A 14547-nucleotide genomic window follows, 5' to 3' on the forward strand; every position below is an offset into this window, starting at 1 on the left:
ATTTAGATATTTTGAGAATGTCGGCTATGTCCTGCATGGTATAACACTGATTATTAACAATTAATGTCTCTATTTGATCACTATCAACTTCAACTGGTCTCCCTGACTGTGGAGCATTGTCCAGTGAGAAATCTTCAGCACAATACTTTGCAAACCACTTTTGACGTGTTCAGTAAGTCACAGCACGTTCCCCATACACTGCACAAATCTCTTTTTGCATTTCAGTTCCATTTTTACCTTTCTTGAAATGATAAAGCAAAATATGCCTAAAACAATGCATATTTTCTCCCATCTTCAATATTAAAATGGTTGCACAAAAATTCACCAAATTTAATGTTTTTTTTTAATGCATCCTGATATGACAGCTGCCACAATACAATCTAACAAAATTTTTTCAAATGAAGTTAAAGATAACAAAATGCTACTAGAGCCATCACAGGGGGAAAAAACATAATGGACTTTTTGGCCAACCCAATAATATTTAGTTAATCACATACAGATTAATAAAAATAAGTATTTCTAAATTCTAAATATATTCAACATCTGTTGTGTAGATACCATACAATTGCATTAATTGTTCCTCATAACTCAATACACCATATATCTCTGAGGAGTTAGAGTTCTCTGATTTATTAACACTTTTAATGGAATTGACCAAATTCATCAAGAATTATAAAATACCTTCCTTAATGTATTTTAAAAACTATTAAAAATATCTAGATGGTACTAACCTGTAGAAATCACAAGCTGATTTTCATTCAGCTATCTAACTGCACATAGCCACCACATAATCAGACCAATAAGGTTAATATTATAAGGTTACTTTTCCTAGTAAGTAAAAGCTTATAAAAATAATGTGAAGTCAATTACAGAAAGCATCCTTCTCTGTAATTTGAAATTTCTCCATTTTTAGATCCCTACAAGCAAAACATAGTTTCACGATGTATCCCATACTAAATGTATCCCATCTTAGTATATATTTGGAAGTCCAAAATGAAAATCAGATAAATTCATTTATTATATTGGCAATGAAATTTAAGGGTTAATTTTATTTATAATTTCCCTTTAAGGAGGTGGAAGAATAAGCAAGAAAATTGTCACCGTAAAGTTGATTGGTTATGACAATAAAAAGTATTTATTCTGAGAACCTGGACCTTATTAGTATTAAAATCACACTCTTGTAGGTAGAATAATATATTTAGCTTTATGAATCTTCCCTACTTTGTATTCCTACTCTCAACTAGCCAATCACTAAACATTTTTGATCCCTCGAATCAGGTCTATGTGCCCAGATGACACAGGTAAGCACCCTTTTCTCCTTTTTCACCTATTTATAAAATTTTTAGTGCTTATGACGCTCAGCTTCCACAGTAGAATTAGTCATGGTACCCCATTAGCGAAAGCAATGTTCTCTTGAAAGTCTGTCTACATTACTGTGTTTTGAGAGCTCTGACAATATAATTTTTTTTTTTTTTTTGAGCGAGAGAGCATACCTACACTATGCCATTTAAAACCCCTTAGAAAGTAAAATGGTATGCTGGATAATTTTTTCACACATGGCATGCCTGCAGGTTAAAGGAAGGAAAAAAGTCCACCTGGGGCACTGAAAACATGTACTGCAACCAAATGTAAGACTCATAACTTATTAATACAAAATCATCATTTTCTCTCTATTCATATTTAATACTTCTTCCCACGTTCAAGTCAACACTACTGTTTTCCTTTTTGTGGTGATAGCTAGCATAAAAAAACTGGATTCATTTGCAGACTGCAAATCTCTGATAAACATGATAGTTCCTGAGGTTGTAATTGAAGATACACTCTCCGCAAATACCTGAATCATATTCATCTTCCTTAGACTATCTATCCAACAGTTACTAAAGAAAGTTTCCTTGAATAATGATTTACTAGTTTTAAAAGGTACATGATAGGTGAGCTGGAGAAGTTCACTTTCCACATACTGTTTTAGCTGGGTACAAGATGTGTCTTCTGTGATAAACAATTAATGGCATTTAATTGACAGTAAAAAAAGAACAGAAAGAGGTACAATAAAATATAACACATTCCAATTTGCTATAATCTCCTCTTAGCTATTGATTATATTATGAAAACCTAAAACTCTATTTATGAAGGTTAGTGTTTCTAAGTTCTTTGCAGGGCCCAGCACTGAGTCTCATTCTTGACTTTTATGCCATTAACCTTATGCTGAATAAGGGACTTGTTGGAGGTTTTAATTTTTATTTATTCTACATAAATGGGATCCCACTATGAGCAATGATCTAAGAGCCAAAGTGTGGCAGTATTTCGAAACCACGTTTTCTGGGCACTGAACTTGCACAAGAACAGGATCATGCCCAGAGGCCCCCAGGTGTGCAGCTGAACCATACTCACAGCCCAGATCTCCTGCTCCTACCTCTGCCCACCCAGATGTCCGCTGCTGGTGTTGTTTGATTTAAGTTGATGTTATATTATTTTATGATCCCTGTCCTACAGGACAGCTTAAAAATGTGTATCAAGGAGGTGGGCATCAAGGGAGGAATAGGCAGGGGCAGAGAGGGGTCATTAATTTCAGGCTATTTACTACAGACAATCCACATGTGGCTAGTTAAGAACAGAAATAGACTGTCTTCTACTCAGCAATCAAAAGCAAAAAACTGCTGATACATAGTGAGTGAAAGAAGACAGGCACCGAAGAGCTCATGTAGCATGATTCCATTTACTTGAAAGTCTAGCATAAGCATTGTCAACTTTGCCTGCAACAACAGAAAGCCCTTCAGTGGAGAAGGGCATTGACTCTGGGAAGGGGCACAAGGGAACTCTGTGAGGTGATAAAAATGTTCTACACATTGATAGGAGTTGTTATTACACAGGGTATATACATCTGTCAAAACACAACAAATTGAAGACATAAAACGCATTTCATTGATTGAATGAAAATTGTACCTTGATATATTAATTTAAACTTTTAACTAAATAGACTGTAGAACTCTGATAACTTTGCTCTTTGTAGAAATAGCCAATATTACAAGTACTGGTACCTAATACTCATCTCTAAGTCTTCCCAGCTCTAGCCAAATTCACATCAAAGATAACTCCATTCTACATCTTCCCTCACTCTAAGTCAATCCATAACACATTTATTCTCTTTGGTACCTGGTGATTATTATGGTCCTGTTCTGTAATCTTCTTAATAAATAATTTATTTTGGAGTATTTATATAAAGTGAAAAAAAAAGGATATATAAAGAGAGGCAGCTCTTCCTCACATGTCTATCAGCCCTAAAGTCCCTGTTTTGCCCCTTTCCCAGCTTCAAAGGAAAAAGCTGCTAATGATATCTCATCTTTCCAGGGATGATCTAAGCCTATACAAATTTGTGTGTGTACATCCGTACTTTTCTTCTCCCAGGTAGCAGCATATTAGATATTGCATTTTATATTTTGCCCTTTTCATTTAACAGTAAGCCTTAAATATATCAATGTATATAAATTTGCCTCATTCTTGTATGGGTATACCAATACTTATCAGCCCTGTGTTGATGTATAGTCTTTCTGCACATTCATTTTAATGAATCACTTACTCTTAAATCAGGAAAATTTGATATTATTTTCTCATTCGGTTAAAATTTAGCATCACCTGCTCATTACTTCTTAGAACAAGGAGTTCAGATCTTTTAGAATAAAGATATCTTCAACAAATAAAACCCCACTTTGTCAGAACCACCTCAAACCTAGGAGCACAGCCCAGTTGTATCCAACAGAAGTTTCCACAATGGTGGAAACATTCTGTATCTGCAGTGACCAAGGTGACAGCCACATATGACTACTGAGCACTTAAATGTGGCTAGTTAAACTGAGGAACTGAATATTTAATTTGATTCTAATTATTTAAATATAAATAGCTGCACATGTTATTAACTACTGTACAGTTCTATACCAATACCCTGTTTGAATTACTCTTCCAATTTCTGTTTCTGAAATATTTTTAAGTTGCTATGAGGCCACTATTTCTGTGACTTGTCTTATACTTCTTTCCCTGAAGGCCTACCTTCAAGGCAATGACAAACAGCTAAGAGAAAATGTTTTAAGTTTTTGGCGGCCCTCATTTTGGGCGGAAGTAAACTGAGACTGAAAGCATATAACATGGTCAGGTTTTCTTAGTGTGAACGTATTTCTCCCCTAATTTCTCATAGATCTACTTACTAGTCCAAAAGTATGTAGAGGCTAGTTTATGTTAGTCCAGATGGTTTTAGATTATTGCAGTTCTGGAGTTCCTAATTTCCATTAGACAGCCTATCAACGTTTAGGTTTGTTTCACAAACCGGCCCCAGAATTTCCTTGCAACTTAAGAATCCAAAGATCAAGGGTATCCTGGAGCCAGTCTCCCACATGCTACAGACTTCAAAGTTCATTGCAGATTTTACCTATTCTGGACCATTCTTTAGAAGTTGAGACAGAGTCAAGATTCACAGATTTAGCATTTAAATTCTACAGGTTAGAGATATGCCTATAACTTGCACAACCTGAAATACTGGCTAAAACTCTCATTGACTTCAAGTGCTATAAAATCTAGAAAGCAAACACTTCATGATTTTAAAGTTAACACAGAAACATAATATTCAAATGAGTAAAATGAAAGGTATAATTGAGGCTGAGAACAAGAATATTTGAAAACTATGCTAAAAAAGAAACATTCTCCAAGAAAGTTTTTAAATGATATGTAAATTAGTATACTTTTACTTTATCTGTAGCTTCTACTAAAAAGGTCTTAAAATTACCATAATCCTGGAAAGATATTGGTATGCTTTGTAAGTCCAGGTTTTATCATTTACCTTATATTAAGGATAGATGAATGGGGAAGAATGACTTTTCACTTAGAGAATACTGACAAAAAGTTAAAATATGTAGCAAAGTTCTTTTTCTCGTTAAACATGATCTTGGCCATAGATATTTAAGCATTCTTTATTTACACTAACAGCTGTAATGTCATCTAGAAGCTCTGGTAGATGTAACTTTTGCAAAGTTCACTGATCTGAAAATTATGTTTATGATTGTCACATTACCCATTAGGCTTTGAAACAAAGGTAGTCCTTCTAAAGCCATTGTCAATACATTCGGGGGAATGTCTTCACTATAACATGAAAGAACTCCAATTCTTTAATTTTCCACCATAAATTAAGATTAGGGAACAAAAGACTCAAAATCTCTTTCTTATTTAAATGCATAGGCCCTTGAGAAAACTCCTCAGGTATTATGAAACAATTTCATTAAAGTTGTTGATTTAAAAACACTCAAATCCTACAAGTATTTTATTTCATTAAAAAAGAAATGATTATATTTAGTAGGCAAATTCGTATGCTCTGACACAAGTATTTGTATTGAAACTTATCATCCTTTCTTAGTTATAATTCTCCCAACCCAAGTCCCACTTAAAATGCACAGCCAAAAACTTTATGCCAAGAAAAAAATACCTATTTCATGTCAATTACAATATATCTGCTGATATTTCTATATGGATTAGACACTGATGTCACTCCAGATGAGGACCTCTCCATTCATGGCTGATGCTTTAACTTGCCTCTAATCAATCAAGTTTACAGATTACAAGTGGTTCTAAATAAAACTATTGACCAGAAATGCATCACTATGGTTGCAATACTTTAACTCTGAAATACGCAGTGAAGTTATAAAGGGCAGCCAAGTCAAGTTATAGATGCTCCCCCTACTGGCGACAGTTTTCAAACAGAAGAACAATCTGATTACAGCAAGGTAAAAATGTTAACAAAAAAAGATAGGGATTGGCACGTGCCCACATATCCAGAGCACATAAAGACATTTGATAACATTACCATAACAGACATTATAAATAGAGACAGAATATTACCAGACAATGAGCAATATTGTTTCCATGTTCAGAACTCAATTTCAAAATCTCAATTTCAAAATTCATGGTAAAACCTCAATGACAGAGTTAGCTATAAAGGTCAGGTTAAGTTTTCCTATTTACCTCTAAGGATTCCTTCAAGTCTACAGCAGAAACTCCATCTTCCTCCTCATCATCAGTCAACTGGTCCTGGGAACAGTAATGAGTGCTATAAGCAGAATGCTCTTCTATTGCGCCTAGCCAGTCCTGAAATATCCAAAGATTTAAATTAAGGTGAAATGCATTTTTACTCAAAAGAGTTAATATGACAATGATCTAGAAAGCATAAAGTTTGCATAAAGTTTACATAGAGGAAAAAATATTGTGTTCTTAAAAAAAATGAAAAAACTGCCCTGGCTGGTGTGTCTTCAGTGGATTGAGCGCCACCCTGAGAACCAAAGGGTCGCCAGTTCGATTCCCAGTCAGGACACAAGCCTGGGTTACAGGTCAGGTCCCCAGTGTGGGGCGCACAAGAGGCAACCACACATTGATGTTTCTCTCCCTCTTTCCCCTCCCTTCCTCTGTCTAAAAATAAATAAGTACAATCTTTGTTAAAAAAATTAAAAAATGAAATAATGGTACATATCTCTTATCCATGATATGTCTAGATTAAAAAAAAATTTTCCCAGTACTTTAAAAAGATATCAAACACATTATAAAAACTAAGGAATGGGGTGCCCTGGCTGGGTTGCTCAGTTGACTGGAACATCGTCCCGTACACCAAAAGGCTGTGGATTAATTCCTAGTCAGGGCACAAATCTAGGCTGAGGGTTCATTCCCTAGTTAGGACGTATATGGTAGGCAACCAATTGGTGTTTCTCCCTCACATCGACATTTCTCTCCTTCCGCCCCCCGCCTTCTGCTCTCTCTAAAGTCATTCAACATATCCTCAAACATATCCTCAGGTGAAGATTAAAATAATTGATTTTTCAAAAACTAAGTAGTGGGTAGCAAATTTTTCACTTAAAATTCTGGGTTATAAGAGTTGTTGAATAAATTACTGTAGAATAATATATACCGAAACAATTTTACTAACTTGCAATCAAATTATAAGCACAGGAAACTCAGACCATTTTAAGAGAACCAACAATTGCCTTCATGATTTAACTTTTACTATTTTTTTTAAAAAATCATTGACTTCACAAAAAAATTATTTGCCCTAAAAATACCTGTCTTACTTATTCCTCACTTCTTACAGTATTTACTCAGGGTCAAATCCTACCATTTTATGAAATGCTGGGACAGCCATGATTTGAACTGTTTAGGGTTCTTGCAGGGCCAAAGTTAACCACTTTGGAAAACAGAATCTTTCAACCCCTTACATAACTTCAGAGAAACAAGAGAGGTCTATGAATACTGCTTTGATCTAAAAGAATATGGACTCTCCATTAAATAACTGCACTGTGAATTTCTGTCACATAAATTCTAATTTTCTTGCTTGCTGCTATCATTCAATTTATGAAGAAGAAGACTCAGTCTACACTATTTTAAATCAGAACTGCTGGACTGGAGTCCAGGTTCTGTCATTTACAAGCTGCATGACCTCGGAGAGCTTGGGAGATTGCAACAACTTTATTGTTCTCAGTTTCCTCACATACAAATTTAGGGGCAAGCTAAATAATCATTTAGGTAGGGTTTTTTCCAAAACCAGTAAGGGCATCTTACAGTAATAGAATCAAAATTTATATATATTTTGTATGTATGTATGAGAGAGAGAGAGAGAGAGAGGGAGAGAATAAAAAATACCTGCAGGTACATGTTGATACAGAACTAATTCATAAGCCAAATTTCAAAAAGCTTCATATAATCACCCCTGTTAAAAAGGTACAATCAACAAGATTTTGGATGCTAATTTTCAACTTACATTCTTTATGTTTCTAAATGTTCTTTAGGTTTTATGAAAGATAAATGAAGCCATAAAATTACCTGTCTTGACTGCTGAAGGCTATTCTTAGGAACCTTGAAGCCATGAATAGTGTCGTCAAAACATTTAATAAAGAAGAGGCAGCTATCAGTGGATTTTACCTTGGATAAAAAGAAGTCAGTAAGACCACAGCACTCATACACATAAAATAGAACCTTAAATTATTTATATATAAATTTAAAACTATTAATATGATTTAATTATACCCAACAGAGTAACATTTAAAATATCACCTGCTCTTTACTTCTTATAACAAGGAGTTCTTTAACTGAGTGTAAAAGAACGAGGAATAGATAAAATTGACAAGGATGGGAAAAAGAAAAAGAAGAAATAATTATTTCTTTCTGAAATATAAATTTGGAAAGGGAGGGGATTTAGGAATGGAAAGGGAGAGACTTCTGCTTCAAGGCCCTACCAGAGGACCCCTCACCCCTTTGCAGAAAACTGTAAAGACCTGGACACCAAACAAAGAGCAACTGCTTGAAGAACTGGAGAGTGAACAAAAACTGACAGACTGATGGGAGGAGTGAGGGATGCACATTAACTTGAAAGAAAGGAAACAAGGAGCTTTGCAAATAAGTTCCTATCCTCAAGGTTTTTCACCTGGGACTAAGTACAGTCCAAATGGTCATACAACAGCAGGGGCACATGTGGGAAAACACATGGTTTTTCTGTTTGGGGGAATTAAATTCATGTAATGAAGCAAATCTGGGAATCCCCAAAGGAAAGAGACAGGAGGGGGTCCCAAACTCTCTCTAGTCACATCTTTAACTGAGCACAGAAAAAATTCAAAACAGTCATTTAAATGCAACCTATCTAAATGCAGACGAGAGCTGCTGTCCAAGAAACAGTTCATAATCCAAACCCAGCCAAGAAAAAGACCTGCTAAAACTAAGGATATTAACATTTAATGGAGAAAAACAAGAATCCAGAATCTCCAAAACTTAACATTCATAGTATTAAAGATACAATCCAAAATTACCTGATACATTAATACGAACGTGGAACACATTCTCAAATGAAATCTAATTATCAAAGGCAAAAACTGTCAGAATGCATACTAAGGACCCAACTATATACTATTTACAAAAGACAGAAAATAAAAAACATTAGATAGGTAGAAAGTACATAAGTAGAAAAAGCAACACTATTCCAACAGGAAGCATAACAAGGCCTGAGTGGTTACATTAGTATCAGGGAAAAGAGAGTTCAAAACAAAATGTATCACAGGAAATAAAGAGAGGTACCACATAATGATAAATGGGTTAATTAATCAATGTAAATATGTGATCAATAATAGAGCAAGAAATAAACAATTTCACAAGCATGGCTGGAGAGTTTAACACCCCTCTCTCAGCTGTCCATACAACTGGCCAAAATGAGGAGTCATAGAAAATGTGAACTCTATCAACCACTACCAAATATTTACAGGACACTACAATCAACAATAGCAAAACACACATTATTTTCAAGTGCATTTACTAGGACAGTCCATAAGTAGAGCCATCAAGCAAGTCTCAATACATTTGACAAGATAGAAATCATATATGTTCAATGACCAACATGAAATTAAATTGTAAATCAAAAACAAGATAATCAGGAAAACTGTCGTTTTTTGGAAATTAAACAATAAACATCTAAATATTCATTGGTTGAAAGAAGAAATCACAACAGAAATTAGAAAATATTTTGAACTAAATGATAATGAAAATACAAGCTACCCCACTGAGCAGGATGAAACCAAAAAGCAACAAAGGGGAAAGTATGGCTTTGAATGATTGAAACTAAGCCAATGTGAATGGAAGTTGGTGCAGCCGCTATGGACAACAGTAGGAAAGTTCTTCAAAAATTAAAAATAGAACTACCATGTAATCCAGAAATTCTACTTGTGGGTATATATCCAGAAAAATTGAAAGCAAGATCTTGCAGAAAAGATATTTGCACACCCATGTTTACTGCAGCACTGTTCAAACGGCCAAAAGGTGGAAGCAATCCAAATGTCCATCAATGAATTAATGTATAAAGAAAATGTGGTATACACATACAATGGAATATCATTCAGCAGTGAAAAAGAAATCCTGTCACATACTACAACACGGGTGAACCTTGAAGATACTGAGCTAAGTGAAATAAGCCAGTTATAAAAGAACAAATTCTACATGCTTCCACTCACATGAGGTATCTAAAATAATCAAACTCATAGAAAAGAAAGTAGAATGAATGGTGGTACCAAGGGTTGGAGGTATGGGAAATAGGGAGTTGTTTAATGAGTATAGTTTCAGTTGTGCAAGATAAAAGAAGTTCTACAGGTCTGTTGCAGAACAAAGTGAATACAGTTAAAGCTACTGAACTTTACACGTAACGGTTAAGATGGTAAACTTTATCTCATAGGCTTTTTTACCATAATTAAAGTTTTTTAAAAGAGGAAAGAAATTTAGACACATGCTACAACATGGATGAATTATGTTAAGTGAAACAAGGCAGTTCCAAAAGAACAAATACCGTATGATTTCACTTATATGAGAGACGTGGAGTAGTCAAGTTCAGAGAGACAGAAAGGAGAATGGCGGCCGCCATGGGCTGGGGGAAAGAGGAGAGGCGGCTTGTGGTTTAACAGGCACTGAGTTCCGTCTGGGAGGATGAGAGAGTTCTGGAGATGGATGGTGGTGATGGTTACAAAATAATCTGAATGTACTTAATGCCACTGAGTTGTACCTTTAAAAATGAAGATGGTGAATTTCATGTTACGTGTATTAGAAAAAAGATCTCAAATCAATAACCTAAGCTGCCACCTAAAGACACCAGAAAGTGAACACTCAATGAATGCCCAGTAGCATCTATTGATATGGGCTGATATTCATAAATGTAGGGTTTAAGTAGACATTTATATAAGAAACAGAAATTATAAAACAAGGTAAAGCATAACACAGCAGGAGTTACTCAGTTCCAGAAAAGTTAAAGACCAACAAATTTTTAAAAGAACAGGGGAAGCAACTTGTTTGCTTTTTGCTGAATGTAGACAAGAGTAAGGTAAAGAGCCTAAGTGAGGAAAAACCTCAGTCTTGACTAGAACAATCGCGAGCAGAAACTCAAGGGCAGGAGCTGAAGAAAATGGTCAGAACTGCATCAATAGAAGAAACAAAAAGATCAGAGGGGTTAAGATTGGAAAAAGGTTCCCTGGCTTTGGTCTAATGTGAGAGAAGGAAGGGGCATGAGAAGACTGAAGGGACAGCTTGTGTCACTAGGCTGTCCTGCTGCAGAATGTGACTAAGGCTGCGAACACTGCTGGACTAAGAGTGTCCGCCCTCAAAAAGGCAGGTGTCAGCTCTAAGAGTAGATGGACTGCAATGGCAGGTCGAAAACCCTGAGGATGGGAAGTGGGAAACAGGGACTATGTCTACACTCCAGCCTAAGACTAATCTGCAAAGAGGAAAAGCTTGCTTTGTCTCTGGCTTGGTAAAAGTGAAACAGGCAGAAGTAAATACGGAGAACCTAAGAATCTTGATTTTGACATAGGCTCTAAATTCTATTTAAACACCAGAAAATCTTCTGTTGTCCTGCTTTACCCACATATAGCTACATATATACACACATGTACATGCATATATATGTATAACTACACCAACACAGGGTGGGGCAAAAGTAGTTTTACAGCTGTGAGTACATGAAAGTTTATTCTCATGTTATTAATATATTATTTTCCATACGAACGACTGTAAATCTACCTTGCCCCACCCTGTACAGACACATCTATTACTTCTAAATGTTTTTGAATCACTCATCTCTCATCCCACAATATGTGAGGATACACAAAAGTTGATTTGTTTTAAAATGAAGAATTCCCCCCAATTCTTCAAGTCCTTTCTACTGCAAAATTTAACAAGGCAGCTTATACAAATGACGTAGGGCCATTGCCTGCAGAACTGATTTCATGGCTTGAGTGAAAGATGATGTGTCATCCTACCGTGCACACTGCTTGAGTTAGGTGTTTGCACCCCTGGCGATAAATCTTACGGACTGCATCCGGCCTTCAAAATAAATATTAAATTATCAAGGTAAAAGGAAAAGAGATAAGTGAAAACTTTTATTTAATCTTTCAAAATTTACATGCTGCAATTTAACATGTAAAACGATCTTAATACGTACTGTTTCCTATACCATGAAAGGACTCCATGTTCTAACACCACCCAGAATAATCTCCAGCCAAAAAATCTGGAACTCTATGGGAAAATGACAAAGATTTTCCAAGTTGACACATCTAGATCCAAATACTTGACTGAAAAAAAGTGAGTTAGTTTTGAAAGTTCTGAGTCTTTCAACTAAACAGTACTACTGAACATTAAAAAACAATCAAACACAAACTTAGGTACTATGTGCAATGAAAGCATACCACCACTACAGGGTGGCGGAACAGTGGAAATGCCATAGTGATACAATCAATGACGAACAAAGTTTACAGTCTGACAATACTGTTCAGGGATATTTCTAGGAAATATATCAGTTGGGGGCTTCACAGACCATTTCCTCAAAGTCCTGATGAACTTCTAAAAACAAGATTATCCTAAATTTATTGCATAAATTTACTTTATGCAATAAAAGGATATACGTACTTAAATATATAGAGGGAGTGTTTGCAAGTGCAGAAGAAATTACATGGTCTAAAATAGTTAATCATAGAAAATAACTGAACTCTAAAATGCACAGAAATTTTTAGAAGCAGAAAGACTTTATAGGTGTGCTCTGTGAAAATTCTAATATTAAATTCTTCCTAAATCCTGAAAAATACTGTAATTCTATGATGAAGTAAGAAAAATGTATTTCCCCCCACTCTGTTCCATGCAAACTTGCTCACCTAAAAGTGTTAGACCATGAACACAAAAGATAACGGCTGCTACAAACGGATGCCTACTGAAGTCCAGCAGTGCAGAACTGGCTGCATTATAAAACTCCAAGAGTGACTAAATCACATATACTTCAGAAATAACTGAAAAAAATTTAACAAAAACAGAATACCTGAGAATTCTTCTTCCCAGTTTTATAGTTTAAAAAGACATCCCAACCTACCTTCCAGAGAGGGCCTTCGTATCGTTTCAGTGCTTTGTAGAGGACCTATTGCAAAATGTATTTTCATTAAAAATGCATCTACATAGTTTAAGAATTCAAAAATTTTTAATAAAAATTATTTTATATATGTAATCTATTACTACATACCTTATTACCAACAAGAATGTGCTTCACTTCAGCACCCTGGGCAAGGTCAAGGGGTTTCTGATCTGTGTAAAATATAAGGAAAAAGAAGGCTGTCGAAAGCTTAAGGGCACTATAAATCGATGCTGCAAATGCAGCACATAATAATATTCTTTCATTATGCCATCAACTCCACCTTTTTCTTCTCCCCCAAAATTACCTGCCTGACGTTGCCATCTCAATTCTTTATGGACTCCTTTTCATAGCTAATATTAAGACTGCAAATCAGATTAACCTCAGAACACTCTGTACAAGTTCTGAGATCATTCAAGCTTTCTTGCCATAAGTCACTGTATCAATTTTCCTATGGCTGCTCTAACAATTTACTACAATCTTAGTGGCTTAAAAGAGCACATACTAACCCTCTTGCAGTTCAGGAGGTCAGAAGTCCAAGATTATTACTGAGCTAAAATCAAGGTGTTGGCAGGGCTGCATGCCTTCTGGAGGTTCTAGGGGAGAATCCGTCTCCTTGCCTCTTCCAGTTTCTAAAGGCCACCCACATACATCTATTGACACGTGGTCCCTTTCCCCATTGCAAAGTGCACCATTCCAGCCTCCACTTCCATCCTCACATTTTCTTCTCTCAATATTCTGATCCCCTTCCTCCTCCCTCTAAGAGCCCGTGTGATTACACTGGGCACACCTCGATAATTCCAAATTCTCTCCCTATCTCAAGTTACTTAACTAATGACATCTGTGTGGGGCCATTATTCAGTCTGCCACCGCCACTCCAAAGCTCCCTTCCTGGGGAACAGGCAGCAGAAACAACTGACAAACTAAGGGTGTGATGGTCCACAACTGAGGACACAAGGAAACCATGATAATGGAGAATGAAACCAGCAAGAGGTTATGGCTTCCTCAGACATGCAAGCACTCTCTGGTTTGCCAAACAACGACGACAACACAAAACAGAATTTGTTTTTCAAAGTTATTTACTGAGTTCTGAAGTGAGCAGGACACTGCATGAAGAATGCACACCGAAAAAATCATCTCATAACATGAGACAGCTTCTAATTACGACTGAAACAAAGGCTACACATCAAATTTACAACAAAAACTAGCCCTTCCAAAATAGCTTATCAGACTGAAACTCTGTTTATGCAGCAAGGTGCTATAGGCTACAAATAACCTTTTTTTAAAAAAACTATATTATTATTTTATTATTAAGGAATCCACTGCTCTGACTACCATGAAGCCCAGGCTGGGTTAACAGCGATGTTTTCTGGAGGTAACTACATCCCACACTTTCTGGTTTTAACCACTGTCTTCCTCTCTACCTCAGCTGAAGACTAGACCCATGAGGCCTCAATCCCTGCCCTTCAATTCCCGGAAGATGTCAAAGCCATCTATGTAGGAGGCTTTTTCAGAGAAGACGACTCTGTCCTCCCAGGAGACAACCCTCTACTTTGCCTTATGAGACAGATAGCAACCCCAAACCACAGACAGGCTGGGATGTG

At 36.0% G+C, this 14547-nt stretch overlaps 1 protein-coding gene across 2 annotated transcripts in view; it reads right to left on the reverse strand.

Moving 5' to 3' along the window:
- OSBPL1A (oxysterol binding protein like 1A) overlaps positions 1–14547 on the reverse strand; it is a 216890-nt gene that overhangs the window by 127449 nt on the left and 74894 nt on the right. For both annotated transcript variants that reach the window (XM_054583461.1, XM_054583460.1), the window contains exons 8-13: positions 13055–13116; positions 12908–12952; positions 11990–12063; positions 11808–11871; positions 7846–7944; positions 6004–6126 (exon numbers count right to left, since the gene is read on the reverse strand). In XM_054583461.1, the coding sequence (XP_054439436.1) occupies positions 6004–6126; positions 7846–7944; positions 11808–11871; positions 11990–12063; positions 12908–12952; positions 13055–13116 (467 nt within the window). The remainder of the gene's footprint in view (positions 1–6003; positions 6127–7845; positions 7945–11807; positions 11872–11989; positions 12064–12907; positions 12953–13054; positions 13117–14547) is intronic.

This window comes from Pteronotus mesoamericanus, unplaced genomic scaffold (genome assembly GCF_021234165.1).
Source record: "Pteronotus mesoamericanus isolate MK-2021 breed Mesoamerican mustached bat unplaced genomic scaffold, CSHL_Meso_final contig_74, whole genome shotgun sequence".
Classification (NCBI taxonomy): domain Eukaryota; kingdom Metazoa; phylum Chordata; class Mammalia; order Chiroptera; family Mormoopidae; genus Pteronotus; species Pteronotus mesoamericanus.